General features: G+C 46.3%; 1 protein-coding gene across 2 annotated transcripts in view; it reads right to left on the reverse strand.

The window, feature by feature from the left end:
* Window positions 1–27345, reverse strand: part of ITGB5 (integrin subunit beta 5) — a 122307-nt gene that overhangs the window by 47092 nt on the left and 47870 nt on the right. For both annotated transcript variants that reach the window (XM_023260248.2, XR_002745280.2), the window contains exons 6-8: window positions 8375–8536; window positions 6633–6728; window positions 4459–4548 (exon numbers count right to left, since the gene is read on the reverse strand). In XM_023260248.2, the coding sequence (XP_023116016.1) occupies window positions 4459–4548; window positions 6633–6728; window positions 8375–8536 (348 nt within the window). The remainder of the gene's footprint in view (window positions 1–4458; window positions 4549–6632; window positions 6729–8374; window positions 8537–27345) is intronic.

The raw sequence follows: 27345 nt of genomic DNA on the forward strand, positions 1-27345 counted from the left end.
GGAATCAGAAACTCTTAAGCTGTTGACAGCGGGGGGGGGGGGGGGGGGGGGGGATAGGAATCATGAAGATTATTCAGTTTAAACCTATCAGTTTATGGAAGTGGGAACTGAGGTCAAAGAAAAGGCATTGCCCAGGGTCATTCAGCGCCTAGAGGCAGGCAGGACAGAACCAGGCCTTCTTGATCTCCCTGCAGTGCTCTGACCTTGGAGAATATGGACAATCAGGTTGTATTCTGATCATAAAGGTCTATCTCCTATAAAAGACTATGGCCTCCCAGAGGGCAGGACTGTATTCTGCTTGCTGTTTTTGTTTTGTTTTGTTTCTCAAGATGTAGACGGTATCTGCCACACATTAGGCCATTATTATATATTTGTTGGACAAATGAATGAATGAATGGAATGGAGCATAAAATATAATAAAGAAGCAAAGCTACAGGCAATACATGAAGACTTACAGATGACTCCTGAAATTCAGTTAACTCCTACCAGCCCTGCCCCTGAAGACATTTCCTTACTCCTCATCCTGGGACAAGGAGACAATGTCAAGAATGTCAGAAGTTTAAAGGCTATTAAAATACTCGGTCAGCCTAGGTCACATCTGCAATTGCTTTAAGTCAGGCCAGCTGTGGAATGGGTGGGCGCAGACTTTATGGCAACAACAAAAAGAGAAACATGTGCTCCACTAGGAGACACATACACCACAGCCTCTGATACCACCCTCCACATGCAATTCTAGCGGTTTCCAGCTCCTTCTGTTCTTTCCCATTCTGAAAAGAGCCCCCAGTGATTCTCTGAGTCCTTGTCCCCTTTCTCAATGTGACACAGTGCTCGTGTTCTGTATGTGTGCACCCAGGGCCTCTCTCTGGGCTCGGGGCTCTCCTTAGCACCTCCAGTACAGCCAAGCTCCAGTTTAGCCAAGCTAAACCCCCTTGGGAGGACTTGGTGATCTCTCGCAATGAAGAATTTGGCAGAGCAAGAAAAGACATATAAATCAAAGCCCAGAGTTGAAGTTTCACATTATGAAAGCTGCATACAACAGACTTGAGTCTACAAGACATTAAACATGCCCTTCCCATTCTGCTCCCTCCGCAGCCTAGCTAAAAACCACAGCTATTTCATCTGTTACATGTGCTTCAACCAAAATCTTTTCAGAATGTCCCCACAGACGGTTTGCCAGCTCTCTAGGGGAGGTCAAAGTCAACACCCATACTTAGTCATGTGTTGCATGACTCATATGGGATCCGCCACAAACTGCCGAGGCGGTAAGGTGACACAGAGAAAAGCAAACAGTCCGGTTAGAGTTGGGCTTAGATCCAGGCCAAGGAGAGGAGCAGGTGAAAGGATAACCACCGCTAAGCTCCCCCCCACACATGCGCACACGCATACTCAAGGCCCAGCCTGGGCCCTCCCCTCTGTCAGAAATGACCACAGCCAGTGAAGCAGGTCCTAATCACTGTTGGGCACCAATACAGCTTCCACCCGCTGGACTTGGCTCCAAATACCTTGCTGTCTCACATTCGTATATTTAATAGCTTTCAAATCCCCACTGAGGGAAAGAGGCAGAAGTAGGGAATTACCGACGATCCTAACTTTTTGGGTTGACGCACACGTTCAATACCGTGGTGATGGCGGTGATGGTTTCAAAGATGTGTACACGTGTCAAAACTTAACAAGTTTTACACTTTCAATCTGTACGGTTTATTTGTTCCCCATCTCAATAACGCTGCTTTAAATTTTTCCAGTGAACTGTTGATAGCATTCCAGAATCACCCATGTTAAAAGTTGAGTTTCGGGGTGCCTGGGTGGCTCAGTCAGTTGAGCATCCGACTTCGGCTCAGGTCATGATCTTGCAGCTCGTGAGTTCAAGCCCCACGTCGGGCTCTGCGCTGACAGCTCGGAGCCTGGAACCTGCTTCGGATTCTGTGTCCCCCTCTCTCTCTGCCCCACCCCTGCTTGTGCTCTGTCTCTCTCTCTCTTTCAAAAATGAATAAACATTAAAAAAATTAAAAAAAAATAGTTGAGTTTCAAATGTTCATTCATAAGTTGTGTGTCTCATTTCCTAACGCATTCTTTCATAGGAACCAGATGAACTCAGAGCTAAGCTACAGTCCTGGATTCCCAGACTTCTTCAGGGGTTTCATCCCAGGTTAAATGTAGCTCCTGCCTAGAAAAGATCATTTTCTATACTCATCCCAATCCTGACTCCTTAACAGCAGACAGGGCTCTCGGCTCCTCTCCTAACCTCCACCAACCACACGAAGCATATTCCCCAGGTCCCTGGATTTTAATTAGGAAAATGAATTTAGGGGCACCTGGGTGGCTCAGTCAGTTAAGTATCTGACTCTTGGTATCGGCTCAGGTCATGATATCATGGTTCATGAGATCGAGCCCCACATCCACCTCTGGGCTGACAGCGCAGGGCCTGCTTGGGATTCTCTCTCTCTTCCTCCCTCTCTGCCCCTCCCCTGCTTATGCACTCTCTCTCTCTCTCTCTCTCAAATAAATAAACATTACAAAAAAAGATGAATTTATATGTAATAAACCTGCTCAGAGCCACTGTAACACATCTCAGGGAAAGAACTCCCCCAGTTATTTACAAGCTCCCACACAGAAAACCTACAATGCCCTGTGCTCCCTGGTTTTTAGTGGTCCCACACACAGGTATCAAAGTACAGAACCACCGGGCCACACAAAGCACCGACAGAGCAGAGTGTTTTTTCCATTTCTGGCAAATACCACCCAGTCAGTTCTGTGCAACTCAGAGTCATTACGCTCTCCCTTCTTAAAGTCATGAGGAGCAGAGGGCCTAGGCCTACAGCAGGTAGCACTCTTAGGGGAGCCCCAGAGGTAGCCCCAGAGGCTCCTGGGGAGCCTCCCAGCAGGATCTGAACTCAGGAGCTGACTGAGGATGAAAATCCGCCCTAGAAACCCAGGAGAAATCCTCACCCACCCTAGAGCCCAAGATGGGCTTGCTCTTCAGCCACTTATTCCCCAAAGGTGTGGGCTTGGCAGGAGACAAGCTATGGTCACCCCCACCCCCAGTGACAGCAGGCCTAGCAGTAGCCCCTCTCCTTACCCAGGGGTCTCTCGGCCGCGGTGCCCCCAGAGGCAGCAGTGCTAGCTCCTACTTTAACTCCTTTGGTCCAGCATCCAGAGCTTGAGGCCAAATAAGTTCACAAAAAGAGAGGCCCTCAGAAAGGGGGTGACATTTGGCAGGCCTGGGCCCCCTCCCTCACACACACACTCTCTTCCCAGACACTCTCTCGGTAGGTCACGTTTCCACTCACCGTGGAAATGTGAAAACCACCAAAGGTGAACCTGGAAACCCTGGCCCACTGAGTCTGGTGAAGACTTAAATGTCAGGGAACAGAAAAGAGGATGTCAGTATGTAGGGAACAGGGTAGGAAGAGGGGAAGGAAGTCTGGTTTCTCTCAACAGGAAGTTCTAGGAGTGAGGGGGAATCAGAGCACTTGTGAGAGGAAGAGGATCCTTGTGTGCAATAGAAGATGGGGAGGGCAGAGGACAGAAAACCATCCACAAATCCTCACTGCCACTCAGCTCACGCCAGGACCAGTGAGGGCTCTGGGGTCCCCCAGTGGTGAGGACATTACCTCCGACTCCTGGTCTAACTGAGCAGTATTTTGTAACTCAAAAGAGGGCTGCACCAGCAGGTTGACAAAGTCAACCCTGGAAAGGCAGAGTTCCGCATACTCATTTGTACATCAGTCATGGTTGGGAAAGTAAGATGGCTTCTCTACCACACACGTGATGCCATAGTGGATAATCAGGTTCCCAGGTCTGCCCACAAATGTCTATTTTACATGAGTTTAGGACTAGCAGTGCTACTTCAACGATATTTGCTTTATGTAGAACTTTGATTTAACAGGAAGATGTACCCTGAATTCCAATTTGCGAATTACCTGGCCCCGTGAAGGACTGATAGCGGGGCTTAGCAGGGAGGGGAGAGCTGAGGGTATAAACTTGCTAGCACGAGAACCTGTGCTTGCCATTTTCCTGAGAAAAGTAGGTCTGAGTCAAGTACTCCTCGGGTATCTGGAACTGAGGGAAAGGAGGACAGGAGGGAGAACCTGTGCCCACCCAACCGTGGTGCTCCAGTGGGGGGCCCAGGCTGTCACGGAGTCAGAACCTGAGCATGTCCAGGGGCCACTGGCCGGAGTCTGACTGAGCCATTTGCTGCTCACTGGGTTCAAATTTTGATGAGAGTCAAGAGAACAGAGGTGAGGGGAGAGGATGCATCAAGTAGGATGGGGGCCTTCTCCACCACAAACCGGAGTGAAGGAGGAAGGCACCAAACTCAAGAGGCAGGCGGCAGGAAGCAGAGCCATGTACGCAGGCTGCCCATGTACGCATTCACTGCCCACCTGCGTCCACAGCAGCTCCTGGAGCCTCAGCGGGAGAGGGCGGGAGGCGGCAGTGGGGAAGAAACTGGTGACTTACGTTGTACGCATTGATGATCAGCTGAATGATATTTTTGGAGTCTCCATGTAAAATCTCCACTGTTGTTCCAGGTATCAGGGCTGTAAAATTCTTGAAGGAAAAAAAAAAAAAAAGAAAGAAGAGATATAAACCAATTTTGTCCTTCTATACCGTCAGAGTAAACACTGGTCTCCTGAGCTAGACCAGCAAGGGCCCCCCAGCACCACACTCTGCCAGTCTCGCACACCATAAACTGGAGAAGGTGTCACAAGGAAAGTCGAGCACGGGCCCTGGGGGACAGAGCTATGCAGCAGGCTGTGGAACATCAACCTTCGAAGGTCTAAGTGCAAAGGGGCCTGGCAAGATCTGTTCCCAAAGTAGAACGTCCTGCTCCTTCTGGGAGGCTGCTCCCGTCTGGCATGTAACAGACAACTCTCTGAAATTTCATCCTCTATGGACAACATACTCTCGATATTCTTGCCATCTTTCCTCAAGTCTACCTAGATCCATATTCCCAGCTTCAGCTCAAGGAGCCTCACAATCTTTTCAGCAGGAGTAAAAGGGGAATCTCTTCTAAGTCTCTCAAATATGGCCTCTTTCCTGAATAGGGAAATGACATGTGAATGATGGCCTCCCAAGGACATCTGGGTCTCTCTGGGTGAAATCCTGTGGCACAGCAGGCAGCCTTGAAGTGGTTGCCTTTCCTCTTGCATTTGTCCTAGTGACTGAGTATGTCACTTATTAAAGTTTCTAGACCTCTAATTTTTTTTTTCAACGTTTATTTATTTTTGGGACAGAGAGAGACAGAGCATGAATGGGGGAGGGGCAGAGAGAGAGGGAGACACAGAATCAGAAACAGGCTCCAGGCTCTGAGCCATCAGCCCAGAGCCCGACGCGGGGCTCGAACTCACGGACCGCGAGATCGTGACCTGGCTGAAGTCGGACGCTTAGCCGACTGCGCCACCCAGGCGCCCAAAGTTTCTAGACCTCTAGAAACACCCACTGCCCTCAGCCTGCCTTGGACTATGTGGACCTACTCCCTGAGCAAGGTGTCCTTGGTTCTGAACAAGGATGGCTTAGGCCAAAGTGGATCGACTCCATCTTGAAGTATCTGGAAGCATACCCAGTCTAGTCGGTGCAATCGATCCCTCTAAAGAAGTTACGTGTAAATGGCTGGGTTTTATCCTGCTATCTTCCACTGAACAACAAAAAAATAAAACCAACAATCCTCTTCCTTTGTTTTCATCTTCTAAAAATGATTCAGACTAACAGAAGAGAAAGAACTGAAGTTTTAAGTGGAATTTTCTCAGTGATCATCTCAGGCAGGAGCAATAGAAAGACATGATCAGACAGAGGTTATTCTGTGGATATTTAAGAGCAGCCCAGAGAGGGGACTGGGGCAGGCAGTCTGAGGGGTGGACAGGGTTGGGGAGGGATTGCTCACTCAGTTCTCATAACCTCTCAAGTCAAAGGAAGTCAGAGGTGAGCCGAGTTTTACATTTAGCTTACGTGAACACTCCTTGCGCAACTCAGATAGTTCTAGTTCAAAGTGTGACTTGCCTGTGGTTGTGAGGAAGAACACATTCACGAGAGGATTTTATAACGATGGCCCAGAGGATTGCCCAGGAAAAGTCTCTGAGACAGAATAGGTTCATACACAGACCGCTCTATTCACCCAAGACATTTATTGTTTTCTTTGGAAAATCCTATCTCAGACCGACCCCTTGGTCTGCCCTACTCTGTGAGTAAGGCATAAAACTCTGGGAATACTGGAATTAGTAATGTAACCTGCTTCAATGCCTTAGTTTTCTTTCTGTACACTTTTATTTTATATTGTCCTTCCCTATGGATTACATTGTACATCCATTTCATCATCTGAAAAATGGGAGCTCCTACTGTCTCCAAAGTTTTTCTCAGGATCACATCAGATGCCCTATGTTTAAATTGCTTATAAAGGCATGTGCTGCTAAGTGAATGTTGAATAGCTTCATCAATACTATTATCTCCCACTAGATCAAGGCAGGGCTATATTTCACTTCTCCCTTGGATCTCCCACATAGAGGAAGGCTGGTAACACTCCTCAGACCACTACCTCACACTTTGCCTCACCCCACATCCTAATCTCCTATTCACCTTTGGGTCATCATGGGCCCCAGAATCAGGCCATTGGCTCCCCTCATTCCCTCGAGGCTTACCTTGTAGAGCATATAGTGGCTTTTTGTCACTGCAAAGATGAGGTTGATGTTGTTCTCTGCCAATTTCTCTCCAAGCAAGGCAAGAGACGGATAGTCCTAGCGCCAAGGCAAAAGGTCAAGGCTGTAAAGTTTCCTTTTTTTTTTTAATGTTTATTTACTTTTGAGAGAGAGAAAGATAGAATGTGAGCGGAGGAGGGGCAGCTAGAGAGGGAGACACAGAATCTGAAGCAGGCTCCAGGCTCTGAGCTGTCAGCACAGGGCCCAACGTGGGGCTCGAACTCACGAACTGTGACATCATGACCTGAGCTGAAGTCACTTAGCTGACTGAGCCACCCAGGCGCCCCAAGGCTGTAACATTTCTAACAGGCTGAGATACCACCCCCAGCTCCAACATGCATTCAGGAACCCACACTTGCTAGGAAAAGCATCTTCCCCTGGCCATCCTAAATAACCAAGCCCCACTGGCTTGGGGAAATATGCAGAAAGGATGTCCAGGTAAGGGCCTTTTGGCACCTCCCAAACTAGATGCATTCCCCTCACCCCTCCCAAGCCAGAATGGAGACATAATGAGTGGAAGATTCCCACAGCTGGTCTGTGCCTCCATCCTTTTAGGAAGGATGGGGCATAGAGGAGAGGCCCCCCAAAGTCCAGCCACCATACCCTATCATCTACCATCAGCAACCATTATCTTTATCTTCCTTAGGACTTCTCCTCCCTAACTCCTTGCCCTACTTTCCTTCTCCTAAGCCCAACAACTAGGCCCCCCAATGTCTCTCATGGGTCCTGCTCACTACTCAGAATGGGCAGAAGAGGCTGTTGACCTCTCGCTTAAATGTTGGGCTATGGTGCGGGAGGGGTCCAAGCAGGAGGGGAGGGTGGAGGCTGAGAGGCAGTCTAATAATGTCCTAAAGGATTTTAAGGGCTAATGATGGGTAGAGGGGTCCTCATTAGCTCTACAGTTATCAAGTTCTATAGTTAGGAGTCCTTTTTCCAGACTCCATTATTCTTGGGATAATAGGGAAGGCTTGAAACGGGAGAAAATGGGCTTGCCAAGCAAAGAAAATTACAAAGTATTCCCAGAATGGATTTGGGAAGGAAGAGGGTACAGGTTTTTGTTTGTTTGCCTGTTTGCACAGTAAATGTGGCAAGATCTTGGTAACTATTGCATCTGGGCAATAGGCATATAGGGGTTCATTCCAATGATCTATTTTTATGATATATGTTTGAAATTCTGCATAAATTCTTTTCAATGACATGGTGATGGTCATAGACTGTTGACAGTGGAAGGTCCTTGGGGCCTCCCATTCTGTGCAGGACACCTGCAGCCCCACTCCTGAAGGTGACAGGACTCAGTGCCTCAGGGAGCCCCTTTCTAGAAGTCACAATGTCTTATCCTCATTTATTTTGCCCTATAACTTCTATTCAAGTTTTTATCTCTTCAGGAGCACAGTCCCTGGCCTCCTGTAAGTTCACCTCTCCCCTCTGAGATCTATCTGGTCTCCCCAAGTCACTTCTTCCTTAACTAAATGCTTCCATTGAGGTGCACGATGGCAGAAGATGAACCAGCTGCAGAAATCTGTGAGAAATGTTCTGAGTTAATGAGTTCTGAAAGCCTAGCTGGAGAAGATGGACTAGAAACCCAATTCCCAGAACGGACCGGAAAGTCCATGAGTAGAGGGCCAGGTGAGCACCTGGCCCACGGGCAGGATCATGGGAGCGGGGCTGGGACCCCTGGTCCTCACCATCTGATTGGACACTGTGTACTCGTTGGCCTCATTCAGGTGGCACTGGCCATCGTGTGGCTGCACCAGGCCCCCCAGTTTTCCATCCAGTGCAATGTGGGGCACGTCGTCTGTAGTGAACACCAGTAAATGCAGCGCATCCTTTCTCCAGCCGATCTTCTCCTAAAGGACAGAAGTTTGAGGGGGGCCAGGAGCTTCTGACTGCTGCCCAGGCCTGCCCCAGGACATCAGAAAGTGCACTGGCCCGTCTCCCAGGGTCGTGGTCTGAATCAGAGGCATTCTTCTACGTGCGTAGCCGGGGAGCACTCATAGAAACCACTCAAGAATGATCCACAGAACTCAGAAGAGACACATCCTGAACTGGGGAAGCCAAAATGCACAGAGACACAGCTGCACAGCTGGGCCCGTGCAGGCCCAGGCACCCGGAACCTCCCTCCCAACCACCATATGCTTTTCTGTTCCTTTTGGTTATACCTGAGGGCTACCCCTTCTGGACGTTTCCTCTCTGAGCCTCATGTATTATTCCATCCCTGGAAAAGCCTTTAACCCACCTCAACCCAACCCCTGACAATGTACTCGGGTTAGCTGGCCTTATCTAAGATGACCAGTAAGGGAACATTTCAGTCCCCCAGTGAGACACAAATCACCCAGAATGGAGTGTTCCAATGGTCAATGGATCTTGCCTTCGAAGGATTTGGTAAAATCTGCCATCTATTCTGATAGGTGGAAACCACTCCAATCATTAACTGAAATACCTCAGTGTTTAAAGTCAGTAAGATTAGCTCTGTTCTCCCTTTACTGCTTCATGTATCCACTCCAGCAAAAGGCACAGCTACATACAGTCTGTATTGCAAGAGAAAGACTCTATTTCTCACATGCAGCCACTGTGGCCCCAATGCTACAAACACCCCAGCCATTATTATTAGGAACAGCTGGACCCTGATACAGAGCAACAGAAACTGAGACATGGCCACTTTCTTACTAACAGTGAAAAGGCATCCCCAAATATGTTGGTGGCAGAGTGAATACATGCTGAGAGTTATCTACACATGCACGCTTGATATGGAAGCCAAAGAATGGATTCACAGACTTTACAAGTTAAAAGCTGTTGTTCTTCCAGCAGATCAGGAGTTGAAGGCATCACCCTCTTTCTTACCACCATATTGATGAATTTAACAGCCTTCAAGAGCCATAATATTTTCTCGCTCCAAAAGCGGCGTGGAAATAAAACAATAATAATAAATGACAAAAAGTCAGACTAATGTGGGGGGGGGGGATGTTTTGTCCCAGATCCCAAAGAGTTTACAGTCAAATGGAAACAGTACTCCAACACATCCCCATTAAGGTGCTAATGAAGGTAAATACAATGTCAGTGGAAACCAGAGAGGAGGAGGCTTGAAAGCCTTCTCAGGGCGCATGAAACTTAAGCTGAGCTGGAAGAATAGGAAGGGCTCTTCAAGGAAGCTGGAGGAAGAAATGGCCGAGAAGGCAGAAGAGGGGGTGGGCGTTGTAAGCACTAGCAAAGGCACAAAGAGGAGGCCAAGCACATTTTTGGGACCTGGAATAAGAAACCTAGAAGGCCCCTGACAGCAATGACATCTAAGCCATGACAAAACTGATCTGTGATGTTAGAAGGCAAGACAGTGGTTCCCCTTGACAGCATGAATGGGGGTAGTTAATAACTGAAAAGGGTCACAAGGAGGCTTCTGGGTTGCTGGTAATGTTCTGTCTATTGACCTGGTATTTCTACCTGGTGAAAATTGACCGAGATGCTGCACTCTTTGTACAGTTTTCTGCAGGTATGTTAGACTTTGATAAAGAGTTTCAAACTGTGAAGTAGTTAAAGCAGTACATTATAAGCCGTGGAAGGGAGGGCACGATGCTTTGGAGATAAGGCATAATCAAGAGGGTGTAAACCAACAGTGCTTTTTGTAGGAAAAATGTGGATCTGTTATTCACAAGGACACAATGTGCTAAACACCCTGACAAGAAAGTAGAACAATCTTTAATTTGACAATGTGTATTAAGAACCTTAAAGGAAACCAGAGACCCAAAAAAATGGACAGAAAGATAGTTTCCATGGATCAGAAGTGTCAATGTCACTGAGAGGTCATCTGCCCCCAGACTGATCTATAAACTCGACACAATCCCAATCAAACGCCCAGAAGGCCTTTTTGAGAAAATGTAAGCTTAGTCTAAAATTTATATGGAAATTCAAACAATGGACACCAGAAACAATTTTCTAAAAAGAACAACCAAGTTGAGGGACTCGTTATCTGAGGTCAAGGCTTACCATAAAGCTACCATAATCAAGATAGTGCATTAAACATAAAGACCAATGGAGCGAGATAGAGATAAATAGACTCACACATATATGGTCAATTCAACAGAAGGTACTAGAACAATTAGACACCCATATGGAAAGAAATGAAGCTCAAGCCAAAGCTCTCTATATATACAAAAATTGATTAGGACTAAGACAGTAAAGTTCTTGAAGGAAACAGGAGAAAGCCCTTGTGACTTCCGTATAGGCAAAGATTTCTTACATATCATGATTTATGGAATAAAAATTGATGAATTGGACTTCATCAAAATTAATAACATCTGCTCTTTGAAAGATACCAATAAGAAAATGAAATGACAAGGTATGGACTGGGAGAAAATATTTGCAAAGAAATAAAAATCTGATAGAACCGATATCCGGAATACATAAAGAATGTTCATAAGTGAATCAGAAAATAAACTGAATTTAAAAAGATAGAGACTTGAACAAACATTTCACCAAAGAAGAGAGAGGAATGAAGATAAGCACAAGAATGGAGTCTCAACATTGGTAGTCACTGAGGAAATGCACATTAAAACCACAATAAGATAGCTATTAGAGGGGCGCCTGGGTGGCGCAGTTGGTTAAGCGTCCGACTTCAGCCAGGTCACGATCTCGCGGTCCGTGAGTTCGAGCCCCGCGTCGGGCTCTGGGCTGATGGCTCAGAGCCTGGAGCCTGTTTCCCATTCTGTGTCTCCCTCTCTCTCTGCCCCTCCCCCGTTCATGCTCTGTCTCTCTCTGTCCCAAAAATAAATAAATGTTGAAAAAAAAAAAAAAGATAGCTATTAGATAGCTCTTCCAATGGCAAACACACCAACCCTAATAATACCAAGTGGCAGTAATGGTGTGGAAAAATTGGAACTCTTATAATTGCTAATGAGAATACAAAAGTCCCAGCAACTTTGGAAACAGTTTGACAGATTCTTATAAAGTTACACATACACTTACCGTCAGCCCCAAGAGAAATGCAAATTTATGCTCGCATGAAAATTTCTACGCAGCTTTATATTTTTAAAGATTTTATTTTTAAGTTATCTCTATATCCAACGTGGGGCTTAAACTCTTTTGAATCAAAAGTCGCATACTCAGGGTGCCTGGGTGGCTCAGTCAGTTAAGAGTCTGACTCTTGGTTTCGGCTCAGGTCATGATCTCACAGTTGTGGGTTTGAGCCCTGCATCAGGCTCCATGCTGCTGACGGAAAGCCTACTTGGGATTCTGGGATTCGTTCTTTCTCTCTCTCTCAAAATAAATAAATTTAAAAAATCAATTTATAAAAAAGAAAAAAGAGTTGCATACTCTACTGACTGAGCCACCCAGGCACCCCTCACTGTAAATACTTATTATAGCAGTTATTCATAATCATCAAAAAACCAGAAACAATGTGCATCAAGTGGTTTACAGAGAGACACAATGTAGTACATCTACACAATGAAATACTGTTCTGGAAAAAAAAAAAAAAAAAAAGAACAAACTACTGACACACACAACTTGGATGAATCTCCAAAGCATTATGTTAAGTGAAAAAAGCCTGACTCCAAAGGCAACTTACTGTCTAACTCCATCCATGTGATACTTGGGAAAAGACAAAAATATAGGGACAGAAACAAATTGGTAGTTGCCAAAGGCTGAGAATAAAGGGAGGGGTCAGCAACAAAGGGATGCTAGGAAACTTTGAAGGGTTCTAGAAATAATCTCTATCTTCATTGTGGGGGTAGCTAGAAGACTTTAGCCTAAAAAGGTGAATTTTACTCTGTGTAAACTATCCCTCCACAACCTGGAGGGACCCTCTGTGTAAACTATCCCTCCATAACCAAAAATTCCCTTAAAGTATACATCTTTTGACTCAATTATTCTACTTCAAGAACCCTCTCTGCAAGAAGTATTCTGAAATATGCACAGCAATATTTTCACTAGTAGTGACAGAAAGGGATCTTGTTTAGGAATGGTTAAGTAAATGGAGGTATCTTCTCTCTGGCCAACAGAAATTATGTTCATAAAAAGTATGACCTTATGGTCAACAGGTGTAATGTTAGCTGGAAGACAAAGTATATGATACTTTAATGGCAGTGTGATTACAAACCATGTAAGAGATGAGCATTACTTCCTATTAAAAAGAGAGTAAGATCCATTCATCAGTTGATGGACATTTAGGCTCTTTCCATAATTGGGCTATTGTTGAAAGTGCTGCTATAAACACTGGGGTACAAGTGCCTCTATGCATCAGCACTCCTCTATCCCTTGGGTAAACTCCTAGCAGTGCTATTGCTAGGTCATAGGGTAGATCTATTTTTAATTTTTTAAGGAACCTCCACACTGTTTTCCAGAGTGGCTGCACCAGTTTGCATTCCCACCAACAGTGCAAGAGGGTTCCCTTTCTCCACATCCTCTCCAGCATCTACAGTCTCCTGATTTGTTCATTTTAGCCACTCTGACTGGCGTGAGGTGATACCTCAGTGTGGTTTTGATTTGTATTTCTCTGATGAGGAGTGACATTGAGCATCTTTTCGTGTGCCTGTTGGCCATCTAGATGTCTTCTTTAGAGAAGTGTCTATTCATGTCTTCTGCCCAATTTCTTCACTGGATTATTTGTTTTTCGGGTGTGGCAATATGGCCTTTTGTAGCAACATGGATGGAACTGGAGAATGTTATACCAAGTGAAATAAGTCAGGCAGAGAAAGATACCATATGTTTTCACTCTTACATGGATCCTGAGAAACTTAACAGAAGACCATGGGGGAGGGGAAGGGAAAAAAAAAGTTAGAGAGGGAGGGAGCCAAACCATAAGAGACTATTAAAAACTGAAAACAAACTCAGGGTTGATGGGGGGGTGGGAGGGAGGGGAGGGTGGGTGATAAGCACTGAGGAGGGCACCTGTAGGGATGAGCACTGGGTGTTGTATGGAAACCAATTTGACAATAAATTTCATATAAAAAAAAAAAAGAGAGAGAGAAAGAGAGATTGAAACAAAATACACCATCATGTGGTTGGGGTAGAGATGACAGGCAACATCTTTCTCTTTTTTCCCATTTTTCCCCCCAACTATCTTTCAGAAGCAAGTATTACTTTCACAAGACTGGGTTTTGAATGCTGCTGGTCTGCTGTTTAACTGTTTCAGTCTCCTTTTCCTCCACAACGGCTTCCCAGAGGACTTGCAGGAACATAATGGACGCTGGCAACAAGGACACAGAACAATGTGGAACCCAGGTGCCCCAGGACAGGCACTGTAATGTTGTTGCCAACCCTAATTACTCATGTAGCTTTGACCTAATGAGTTAACACTTCAAAAGCTTTTTTCTTGATAGGAAACCAGGAATAATAATACTTAATACTTACTCCACCTCCACCATGCCACTTCATCTTCACCACAACCTCTGTAAAGCAGATAAAATACTGCCCTCGTGCAGATGAGGTAACTGGTGGTCAGAGGCATTAAGTAACCAGTCCAAGGTCACTGCACTAGTAAGGGCCAGAGAAGCCAGATTCAGATGATCTGCTTCTTACTCACAAAGCAAAACTACCCAATCATACAGGAGGAGAGGATGGTGCAGGGTGTGCATGCACGTGTGTGTGCGTGCACGGGTGTGCGTGACCAACGAGAGAACTCATTCAAGTGCTTAGTAGGCTCTCCACTAATGATTGCTGGGTCCAAGATAAATGTCTGTCAAGTTGAAAGGTGGCATCTGACACAGAAATAGCTCTACAGATGAAGAATGGCACAGCATAATAATAATAATTCTGTTTTCCCTGAAGGGGACTCCTGTTATGTAAGTGATGGCCCAGAGGCTGGGCTGCAGAGCACGAGTCAGAACCTCCTCATTCAGTCACCCAGGCTTTTGGGCTCAGAGATTTTTTAAGCAGTGACTCCACAGAGAATTTACATTAGAAAGAATTTTCCTACTGTCCGCCTGGACTATCTTGAAGGCTTAAGTTCTGTATTCCATGTTTGGAGCAGAAGGCAACAGTGGGAAAATAGATTATGTTTTGTTTTGTTTTTTAAAGAAAGAATAACTACAAAATGCAGTATGGTGTGGGAAGTCAGAGGACACAAGCTTTCGAACAGATGAGGCTAAGTTCAAATATGCTTTGCGCTAACTGGGACACTTCTCTCAGCCTTGCTTTCTTAATCTGTAACATAGAAAAAATCCTGTTTTGCAGGGTTGATGCTAGGTTTAGACATAATTGTATTAAAAAGCCCTCAGCACATGAGAGGATACAAAAAGGATCTATAATTATTACTTTTTAAAAAAATTTTAATGTTTATTTGTTTTTGAGAGCGAGAGAGACAGAGTGTGAGTTGGGGAGGGGCAGAGAGAGAGGGAGACCCAGAATCCAAAGCAGGCTGCAGGCTCTGAACTGTTGGCACAGAGCCCAGTGGGGGGCTCAAACTCCCAAACAGTGAGATCATGACCTGAGCCGAAGTTGGACGTTTAACCGACTGAGCCACCCAAGGCACCCCTATAATTATTACTCTTAAGACTGGTAATAATTTCTACATTTCTTCTCTTCACCTTTCACTACTTGATGTGGGAGGCTCCACAATCATTGTAGGGACTATGAAGTATTGCATACTGAAAAGTTTTTAAAAGCCTTGAATTGGGGTGCTTGGGTGGCTCCATCAGTTAGGTGTCTGTCTCTTGATTTCAGTTCAGGTCACGACCTCATGGGTTTGTGAGATCAAGCCCACGTCAGGCTCTGTGCTGGAGTCGTGAAGACTTACTTGGGATTCTGTCTCTACCTCTCTCTGCTCCTCCCCCACTCATGCTCTTTCTCTCTCACAAGAAATAAATAAACATGGAAAAAACTTTAAAGCCTTGAATTAATACCACAATGAGATTCTACCTACCACACACCTGATAGAATGGCTGAAAGTGAAAAGACCAACCACACCAAATGTTGATGTAGATGTGGTGTCACACACTGCCGTTAGGAATGTAAAATGCTATGTGTACTTTGGAAAACAGTCTTGCAGTTTCTTGAAAAGTTAAACACCTACCAGATGACCCAGTAAATCCACTCCCAAGTCTAGAGATAAAAGAAATAAAAGCAAACATCTATACAAACACTCGAACACACTTACAGCAGCTCTATTTGTAATAAGCAAAAACTACCAGCCATCCAAAACAACCCAAACATCTACCAACAGGACAGAACAGATAGACAAAAAGTGGTCCATCCACGCAAAGGAATTCTACTCAGTGACAAAAGGAAAGGATGGAGACACTTGACAGCACAGATAAATCTCAAAATAATTGTGCTCAGTGAAATAAACCAGGCTAAATAAGTATTTATACTGGATATATACAATTTTTGCAAATGCAAACTAACGTATAGTGAGAGAAAGCAAATTAGTAGCTGCCTGGGGTGAGGAATAGGAGGCACAGGAGGGAGCAAATGACAAAGAAGCATAAATGCTCACTGTGAGGGAAAGGATATGTTCATTATCTTGATCATGGTATCTGTGTGTGTATAGATATATAGATATATATATATATATATGTATATGTACATATATATGTATGTATGTACGTATCTCTCACAGGTGTAAACATGTCAAAACTTCTCAAACTGTACACTTTCAATACGTGTAGTGTATTATACATCAAGTATACCTCATTGAAGCTCTTTCATTTAAAGAAGACTTGGTTTGCTCATAAAGTCTCTTAATACAAGAATCTACACGAATAGACTGATGTCAGTAATGTGCTGGGAATACCACTTACACACGTTCTTTTGTTTGGTGACACTATCGCGTAGCAGTTAGGGGCTGGTCTGGCCAGTCTCGGGTTAGCCCTACACCTGCCTCAGCTTGTCCTTCTGGCCTCAGGCAAGTTACTCAATCCTTCCCAGGGCAGCTTCTCTTCTATAAAATGGAGATGATAATAAGAGTAGCAATAAAATAGGGTGACGAGAAGATTAAACAGAGGAGGAACACCCAGCTCCGTGACTGTATGTGGTAGGCAACTACAAACTGACAGTGATCATCATCAGTATTTCCCTGGACTTGAGAATCTGTGACTTACGTCCGTAATTCAGAAGCATACAATCTTATCTTTGGACTGTAGGTTTATGGGTGATGTTTATTTTCCTTTCTGCTTATCTGCATTTTCTATATTTTTAGATTGAATATATTTTCTCTTAAGAAAAAAATTACTTTGGGGCGCCTGGGTGGCTCAGTCGGTTAAGCGTCCGACTTCAGCTCAGGTCACGATCTCGCGGTCCACGAGTTCGAGCCCCGCGTCGGGCTCTGGGCTGATGGCTCAGAGCCTGGAGCCTGCTTCTGATTCTGTGCCTCCCTCTCTCTCTGCCCCTCCCCCGTTCATGCTGTGTCTCTCTCTGTCTCAAAAATAAATAAACGTTAAAAAAAAAAATTAAAAAAAAAAAAAAGAAAAAAATTACTTTAAGTGAAACCAAACCTATTTATTTAGCTAAATTTTCTCCATGTCTCAGAGTAAAAACAAAAATTTAAAAGCCAATTTCATTTGGGGCACTGGGTGGCTCAGTCAATTAAGTGTCCAACTTTGGCTCAGGTCATGATCTCATGGTTTGTGGGTTTCAGCCCTGCATCAGGCTCTCTGCTGTCAGTGCACAGCCCATGTCAGATCCTCTGTCTCCCTCTCTCTCTGTCCCTCATCTGCTTGCTTGCGTACTTTTTCCCTCTCAAAAATAAATAAACATTTTTCTAAAAAAAGCCAATTTCATTAAATGTCACTGAAGTCAGCCCTTAGATGAAAATGTCAGGGGCTGGGCGGGACGGATATGTACCAGACTCAGAAGCAAGAAACCCGGCATCTGGCCAAGGTCACGATTCACTTAACTTCTCTTTGTTTGATGCTCAGACCTGCATCAAATTCACCACAAGGTCTGTTTCAGCCTTCAAACCCCGAGTTCCCACACTCGCTCAGGAGGTGACCTTGCCTTTTTCATCACCCAAAGAAACAAATAATGGGACTTGCCTCCTCGTCTACTCCCAGTGGCTCAGAGTGTCTGGTCCCACAGCCTGAGGATGGCTTCCAGTCACAGGGGCATCCTCCTGGCATCTCTGATCTGTCTGCCCCCAAAGAAGAAGTGCTTCTTCCACCCCAAGGAAACACAGCTCATACAGCCCGCCCTCTTTGGAGAATTTGTTCTCTCAGTCTCTCTTCTGGTTCCCATCCATGTGCCTAAAACATATGCTCGTGAGCCAATTAAAATAACCCTTCTTGTGACCCGGCTACTCTGCCAATCTCACTTGCTTCTTTCTCTTTTGTAAGACTGGCAGATTTATGGCCTCTATTTCCTCTCCTCAATTCCTTATAATCAGACTTCTCCACATGACCCCTAGACAGCAGTTCTTGGATCCTGTCTTCCTCCCTCATGCACACAGGGTTCTCTGCCCTGGCTGCACTTTAGGGCCCTCTAGGGAGCCTCACCAATCCTAATGCCCAGGGGTCCTGACCTAACTGGGCCGATCTGCCACCCCGCCCTTAGGGTTTTTAGGCTCCCTGGATGAGCCTAACGTGCAGCCGAGGATAAGAATTAATCCCATGGCCTTGGGCCTCACTCTTGTGGCCTCTGCACTGACTGGGAACTCCTGTGAGCCCCCTGCACTGTCCTACCCCTGCCCCTCTGGCTGCTCTCCCAGCAGGTGGATGAGGTCAGAGATAACATTCCCCACCCCTCCACCTCCCTTTGTGGAGATTTACTTGGATGACTCACAATCACAGCCGGCACTTGACCTTTCTCCTGAGCTTTACTCCCAGGTCTGCGCCAAAAACCAAAGTGTTAAAAACCAAAGTGTCTGCTGTGACCTGGAACTCAACTAATCGGAAGACGCGGCATCACATTTACCCCCAGATCAACCGCCCCTCCAGGCGTCCCCATTTCTGACAATGGGGCGATCACATGCCTTCTTTAGAAACCTTGGAATTATCTTTTTTATCTTCTTTCTCTGGTTCTATGACAGCACCAGGCCTGTCCCAAACTGTCAATTCTCTCTTACAGGCCATTCCTGTGTTGAACCAGAGCCCCTGGACAATGCTACATACAATTTCCAGAGTTTTCTCTTCACTTCCTAACACACCAGGTTAGCAGGCATAGCCTGAGGCTCGCCTTCCTCCTGGCCACCCACCTGCACTCTGCCAGGGAGGTATGACTGTCACCCCATGTATTCCAGCTCTTCCAGGCAGGCAACACACATGGGTAGGTGACCATACTATGTGACACACAGCCATCCACAGACTGTGGCTGGGAGAACCGTCACCAAGCCCCAAATCTCTGACTCCATCCACGTCCCAGGAGGCAGACCTTCTAGTTCTATGGGGACCAACTGGCCTGACCAGGGCTGGGGCCAAAGACCTCTTTCCCAGGGTGGAAACCTCAGTGGGTGGGGAAATTTGTCCTCAGAAAGCAGCAAAGATCTGGGGCTGAGGGAAAAGAGAAAGGGGTGCAGGACCCAAGCCCCAGAATCACAAGAGCACTGTGCCCAGCACAGGCTCAGCACTCAGTGAAAAAGGAGCAAACGAACACACAGACAGAATCAGAGCTGGGTACCAACACCCTCCCTGGCCAGGTTAGAAGTCTTCGATCATGACACTCACGATGCCACCAGCTCCTCATACGCTTTCCAATCTAGCAAACACCTTATTTGAAACCCCCAAATATGGGAAGAGTTAAGAGCTATCGAATCGCTTGCCGTCTGCTAGGAGCTGCAAGAGCAGGAGAGGGGCGAGGCCAGGCAGTCACTGGGGATGGTTCCTGGGACGGCCCCAGGCAGCCAGGCCTGGAAGTCAGCCAGGGGGACCTGGGGCTCTGTGCAATGGTGAAGAGGAGGCCGGAGCCCAAGAAATGGGGAAGCAGGAACGGAGATGCTAGACCAGGTCTTCCCAGCTTTGAGAAAATAAATAAAAATTGGCTCCTCCCCAGAGTGAAGACAAACTTGGTTTGTTTACCTCTAACATCTGGCCCAGGACAGCACGGGAACTGGGCAGTAGAGGATGTGGTTTCTCTGTCGTAATCCGGGACTGCAAGGACTGACAAAGGAGGAAGGTCACTCAAGGGATCAAAAATAGGCTTCCATCTCCCTTGTCCGCTTCCAGTCTGTCCCTGGGTCCCTCTTAACAGCTCCCCCACTGTACCTAGACTTTTACGTCATGGCAAGGTGGCTCCGTGGCAAAGCCACTGCGAGCAGGGAAAGCTTTTTTAGGCACCAGGTCAAAGTAAGCTGTGCCTGGCACACAAGCGAGTGTGCACGATAGGGTTCACAGTCATGGCAGCCAAACACAAAGGCGGCTGAGAGGGTACACTGCTGAGAGTAACAGAAAACAAGCTAGAAGGGGCTACTCCAGAACAAACACACCAGGGGCTACTGGGCCCAAAAACTGACTCAGAGGAAATACATAGCACCTGCAGTTTGGAAGGAACCCAGAGGTTGTCTTGTCCTCGCTCCTGTCCAGTACATGGAGCTTTCCTCTGGTGCCCCCACTACGTGAGCAGGGGGCCCACACACACAGTCACTGCCCCATCTGGCATCTGGCAGCCTGCTCCACCGCAGAGCAGAGATCTTTGTTAGAGAATTCTTCCTTGCCTTGAACTCAAACCTGCTTCCCTGCAGCTATCCTAGCACCTCCCCACCCCTGAATAGCCAGGGGAGTCTACTCCCTCTTCTATGACGATGTCTGAGGTCACCTATGCTTTTCTCCAGGTATCTCTCTTCCTGGGTAACCTTTAACCACTCCAAGATATGGCTTCCAAGCCCAGCACCATCCACTTACTCACCCTCTTCCACTCTCTCACAGTCAATGTCCGTCTTAAACACAGCCCCCGGGCTCTGTGCAGTTCCTGGGATGTGATCTGAGCTCACAGAGGAAAGCAGGGCTGGGACTCGGGTGTTGCATTTGGCAGCTGAATCTTCTGACTAGCTCAAATTAAGCACGTCAGTCCCCAGATCCATTTCATAGTGACCTGCTTACACACAGGGACCACAGCAGGGCATGTGAAGCGATGAGGGTAGCCTCAATGACGCCCGTACGGGAAAGTGCCAGGAAGGGCCTGAAATGCTGGTTCGTGGGAATGTGGAAAAGCTGAAGTCCCTGCTCGGCTGCCTTAGGAAACATTGATGGATGCCTGCCTGAATGTGGGCTGGCCTGCTTGTTCGGAGGCGATACTCACAACACTCTCTGGTAAATGGTGTTCAAACCCCAAGGTGGCCTGAAGTCAATACATCATTCCAGGGGCATTTTCAGTGAAGATGGAAGCACTAGCTTTAAATGACTGAGTGTTCTGATCTCAAGGGCAATCTCATTAAAGTGAATGCTCACCCAACATAAAGGTATTAATACAACACATGGGCCTCAGTCGTCACTGAAGAGTCACCAGCCACATGCCCCCTTATCACTGGAAAATACCCGCCATCTGAAAAAGTGTCTTGCCACAGCAGAACCACTGAATTATGAATGAGAAGGCAGATTATCAGAGTCCCCATTTTACAGATAATAAAGCCACGGTCAAAGATAAGCATGCTTGCTCAAAGGGCTGGGCTCCAACAGAATTCTGACCTTGGGACGGTACAAGTGGTCCCTCTGGAAAGTGCTTAGGGCTGCCAGAGCCATGTTATAAGTGCTTCCTGATAAACAGGAAACTCTTAGTTCCAGAGAACAGTTGCATATGCAACTGTGTTCTCCCGGGACTGTACCAGTCCTCCTTACCTGGGAAATTGTAATGGTTCCTTAGAGGAGGACTTGCTGTCTTTGGAAGCACACGCCTCCCACTGCTCTGCTCCGGTGTGAACACAGCAGTCTGCAGGCACTCTAACGTCAAGGTTAAGAACTCTGGCCTTAGAGCAAGGAGGCTGTGTACAGTTTCCATCTCCGGCTCTGTCATTTCTAGCCATAACAACCTTGAGAAATTACTCTGCCTTTCTAGGCTTGTTTCTTCATCAAAAGGGGACAATAAAACCACACTCAAAGGATTAAGTAAAATCAGCCCTGGGAAGTACATGGCATAAGGCCTGGCTCTCAGAAAGCACTGAACCAATGGTAATCAATAACATCATCAGCATTGGAAACCAAGAGGCAGGGAGACCAAGGGAGACACTGAAGGAGAAGATGCTGTGATTCAGTCAGCGGCTCCTAAGGTGCCGTCTCTGTGCATTCTGCTGTGTGCTCCACTGGTATCTCAGGTTGTTGGACAAGCACCTGTCATCCAATCAGAGTCATGAGCACAGGGACAGGAGCCGTGGCTCATTCATCTATGCATCCCCGCAGCACCTAACACGGTGTCCTGCACGCAGTAAGTACTCCACAGATCTTCAAAAGTAATGACAGGACACTGTACGTTACCCTTTCGGGCAAGCACTCGGGGAGAGAACAAGTTGTGGGGAGGAAATGAAGAAGGAAAAAGGACTGACCTGACCAGCCAGCAGGCAGACCCCACAGCAGATCTGAACATGGGGACCGAGTCTGAATTCGAACACGGTACATAAGGAAAACCGAGGTTAGTTCTGAGATTGGCTTCCTCTACCAGGCTGACATTCAAGTCTATTTCGGGCACTTTATAAAATAATCGTGTTCCCATTAGTTGTTTTTCCTGCTTCCATGCATACTTTTCAAATGAAAAGTTAAAAAAAAAAAATCTTTTCTGTGGTTAAACACAAGGAGGACAAAAGTGCAGTAATTCTTTCCTTGGGGAAAAGAAATCTTGGCCTGTGAGTCAGGATTTAGACATTTACTTTGAGCCCAAGCCCCAACAACACACAATACAGCATGTCTGATGTGGACTCCATGAAAGAGTCCAGTCTGAATGGAAGAGAAACATTTGGAATGTTGGCATGGCTGAACCACATGAGGTTATTTTTGCAGGAGAAATTATTAGTAGTCAAGTATCAAATATCATTGTCAAATATCAGTAACTTCACGTGGTTCCCTCTAATGTTTACAAACCGGTTGTTTATAACCTTCCGGTGGATCTACAAGCTCAAATCAAACCCTGCAAGCTCAAATCAGAAGCCATAGGGACTTTTCCCCATCTTTCTTTAGCTTTCCCCACCATACCTGCCAGTATACACTGACTAGGCTGAGTTGGAAAGTCCTGCCAGCTAATGGCATCTGGTTCTCTTCAGTGGATGTCCATGAAGCACTGTAAATGCCACGGAGGCAGCCTAGTACAACAGGCGGGTGGACGGGCTTGGAGCCAGGTGACCTGTGGGTTCCTGAACTCAGAAGCATAAAGGAATCTGTGAGAACAAAGCATCTGTTTATTCACCAAATGTTTAAGGAGGGCCTGTTATGTGCCAGGCAATGTGCTGGGTGCTAGGGAAATACAGCAGTGAGGAAAGAGATGGGGTCCCTGCCTTCAGGGGGCTTACTGTCTCAGAGCGGAGGTAGACATCACTCAAGGAGTGGCCCAAATAAAAACAAAATGGCTACTGAAGTAGATGTGACCAAGGGCTTTGTGCTCTGACCTCATCAGAAGGCTCAATCAGGGAAGGCTTCCCTGACACATAGACAAGTAGAGGTCCAAAACAGAAGTAGGCAGAGACTACACATTCCAAGAAAAGCAGGTTTGGGGATACGAAGGAAGGAAGGAGGAAGAGAAGTAAAGATTTTTAGGGCAGTGAAACTGTTCTGTAGGACAGAACAGTAGTGGATACATGTCATTGTACATTTGTCCAAACCCACAGAACATGCAATACCAAGAGTGAACCCAGAAGTTAACTATGGACTCTGGCTGACAATGATGTTCATGGACTATAATAAATATACCACTCTGGTGAGGGATGTTGATGGTGGGGGGGCCATGGGGCTGGAATGGGGGGGTTCAGGGACAGGAGTTATATGAAACACTGTACTTTCTGCTCTATTTTGCTGTGAACCTAAATCTGCTCTGAAATGAAATAAAGTTTATTAATAAAAAAGGAAAAGAAAGAAAGAAAGAAAGAAAAGAAAGAAAGAAAGAAGCAAGCAGGAATATAGGGGAGGAGTATTCCAAAGAGAGGAAATAGCATGTGCAAAGGGCCCCATAGTCAGAGTAACTGATTCAAGGTCATTTGGCTGGAATGCAGAGGCCAGGGGTGAGAGGTTTGGGGAGAGAGCAGTTCCAGAAGAGCCCGAGAATAAATCTTTGTCTCTTTGCCTCTTTGCCAAATGGACATGTAAAGCACAGAGGAGCCCATCGCTTGAAATCAAAACTGACATTCTAACCAGATTTGGAAATAGTGCCTCAGTCATTGAAGGGGCCTTCTAACCTTTCTGCAGGGTGTTTCTTTCCTGCCATATCATTAGTCAAGTGAGCCAAGGGGTGTAAAACACCCTCAACACAGGGAACACAGGCTTATGCTGGAGGAACAAGAGACAAAAACTCTCATCCGTGCCCTGGTGACAATTCTGAATTGTAATTCAGTCAGTTCCCATCCCTTGTGTCAATAAGCAGCTGTCAGCAGGGTAGTAATACCCAAACACAGTTCATGGGCACGAGGCAGAACAAGGAAACGTCGCTTCAGGGCCGGACACAGTCAAGTGATTAAAAAATGCACATTAAACCACAAACATCTGCAAAATAGAACGCCAAGAGAAACTTTCACCACCTCTGGCAAAAAAGCTGCATGGGCATGGGCAGAAGACGTGCATACCTGCACACATGGCCCCTAAAGCTTCACTGGGCCACAGGAAGTTCAATGCTTTCATGGTGTTTCACCAAGACACTGAGCCAGAGGAAGAGCAAGCAGGTTGGGGCTGGAACAAGCCCCCCAAACTTGGTGCAATCCGCTAGCAGAAGCAGTTCACGCATGCTGACAGATAACCCAGATGGTGAGAAAACAGAACACGTTAGGGACTCCTTTTCAGGTGACATGAAGTGTCAGGGATGGCTGCCTTCTTCAAGGAATTCCATACATTTCTCAACTCATGCTTGGAAAAACAACGCAAGTCTGAGGTCTAAAAGAAATCAGGCGGGGTGCCTGGGTGGCTCAGTCAGTTAAGGTTAAGCATCTGACTCTTGATTATAACTCAGGTCATGATCTCAACAGTTCCTGACTGAGCCCCATGTCAGGCTCTGCGCTGACAGTGTGGAGCCTGCTTGGAATTCATTCATTCATTCTCTCTCTCTCTCTCTCTCTCTCTCTCTCTCTCTCTCTCTCCCTCTCTCTCTCTCTCTCTCTCTCTCCCTCTCTCTCTGTCCTTCCCCTGCTCATCCTCTCTCTCTCAAAATGAATAAACTTGAAAAAAAAAAGTTCCTAATAAATACGTAAATAAACAAAAGAAATCAGGCAACAAGTAAAAACAAAAACAAACAAAAAAACTCAAATTAACTCTGTGGGAGGCTGGGACAGGGGAGGGGGCAGAGTAGAAACTTCTAGCAGTGCCTGATTCCAGGCATGGGGAATTTTCCAACCTCTACAGGTACCTGTGGCAGCCCCTCCCTGGCCTGAGGCTCAAGACTGAACAGGGAGTGACCAAAAAGGCAAAATCAAGGGCTCTGAGCAAAAGGGGAGGAGTCCTTTATGAAAAATAGCACGGACCAGCCCAATGGAGCGCATCCTAGAGATCTCCCCTCCATTCCCACCTCCTTGCATTTTCCAGATGCTCTGCGGCCCAGAGAGGTCAGCTGGCCTCCACAGAGTCAGTTAGCAGCAGGCTTAGCTTGATTAGGACAACATGACTCTAAGTTGAGCCTCCCTGCTCTGCAGGGTACTGTCACTACTTCCCAAAGCACCAGGTACCAGGTAACAGAGCATGGGCCTCAGAATCAATCAGATCTGGTTCAAATTATGGCTCTACTCCTTATTAACAGTAAGTTTCATGAATCCTTGTCCTATTCCGTTTCCTTCTCCATAAGCAGGGGACAGCCCCCACTGCCAATACACTGAAGGGCTGTTGTGAGCATCAGAGATAATGTATGTAAAACATCTGGAGCATGGATGAGGGGTGAGCAAGGGCAGCAATTATTCTGTTTCTAGAGGTCCACAGAATTTGCATTCCTACAGAAAGTCTTGCCAGAGTAAAGCTGTCCCCCCCCAGCAATTCTGCAGCCGGGTCTCCATTTTAGATCAGAATGCTCTCACCAGAGAAGGAATAAAGGACTCAGATCATGCTGCAGACTTTTTACTCAGCATGTAAACTTCCTTTGTTTGCTTTGAGACTCACTCATCCACCTATTTCCGAGAGGATATACAATGGTTTAAAAATCTAACATACAATACAAAATTAGAGAATCAAGGTTCGAACAGGAAGTCTGCCTGAAGGATGTGGAGGTTCTAGATGCTGAAACAAAAAGGGGAATGTACTGGGTGGCAAAGATCTTATTTTCTTGTCTAACTGTTGAAAGCAGCCCATAGAACCCTGTGCAGCCAGGATGCACCCAGCCAAGCTCAAACTGGCAGGTCACTTCTTTAAGCACAAACAACAGCAAAGTGGTGACTGGCAACCTGGAAGGCAGAAGTCCTCGGCCACCCCTCCCTTGTCACCCGAGGCCAGGGACAGGCCCAGTTTAGGGAGAGCAGGAAAGCAGTCCTTGTTCCAGTCTGAACCACTCATCACATTTTTATCCACACAATTTCAGAATAAACAACTTACAGTCAACTTCTAGAAAGTTCTGGAAGAACAAGAAAAGTAGTAAAGGGAAATTATTATTTTGACCAAGAAAGGCTCAAGAATAGATTTCTAGGTAAAGAAGTTAAGAGCAGGAGCATTCCCTCATCTGGCCTAGCCAGATACAATGTATTGGGGAAAAAATGCATGCATTGATGACAGAAGCGTCCCTTAGCTGTGGACACTGTTAAATGACCTCTCACAGCAATGTGACCTGAGCGGGATAAAGACTTCCACTCGTAGAATCAGGATCCTTGTCCTAAATGGAATCCTACATAGAAACAGTTTCCTTCTTTTTGCAAAGAACAGCTTTCCAAGAACTATAAAGTGGGCCACAGAGGTGGGATTTAGGGCCAGTCATATGAACATACTCCTAAATCACACAAGTTGATAACTAACAGTCTATCCCAGGAAAACCACAGCAAGAAGGAAACCAGAACAAAGAGCCCCCTGTGAGCTGCGACACAGGCCTGCTATCAGCTCATCTTCAAGGGCTCAGGGTCGCTCCCTTCAGGGGAGGTAGGGGCGCGGGGAGAGGTGGGGGGGGGGGGGCACACGCGCTGCCCAGCCAGCTCCAGCCTTCCTGACACCACTCTCCAGCCAGAGCTCACAGACCTGTGGGCTCTGTCACAGTCAGTTTGCAGGATTCAGTGGAAGCACCTTTAATCTGCCCAAATCAGGAGGCAGCAGAAAACTCAGTAAACAAAGTAAGAAATGCTTAGGACTCTTAAAAAAACAACTCTCAAAATCTAATTATTATTACAAATCTAAATATCATTGAAATAAATGGTACCTGGGATTTACTTCAAATAATGGGAGAGAGTGGTTAGGCACACAAATCAGATCGTCTAGGAGTTGGTAACTGGCAAAGATGGACAACAGGTATGTGGGTTTAATTTCACTGTTCTACTTCCATATGTTTGAGCTGTTTCATTATAAAACAGGGGTACTGGGGTGGCTCAGTTGGTGAAGCATCCAACTCTTGATTTTGGCTTAGGTCATGATCTCAAGGTTTGTGAGACTGAGCCCCACGTTGGGCTCTGCACTGACAGTGCGGAGCCTGCTTGGGATTCTCTCTCTGCCCCTTC

This window comes from Felis catus, chromosome C2 (assembly GCF_018350175.1).
Source record: "Felis catus isolate Fca126 chromosome C2, F.catus_Fca126_mat1.0, whole genome shotgun sequence".
In the NCBI taxonomy this organism is placed as follows: Eukaryota; Metazoa; Chordata; class Mammalia; order Carnivora; family Felidae; genus Felis; species Felis catus.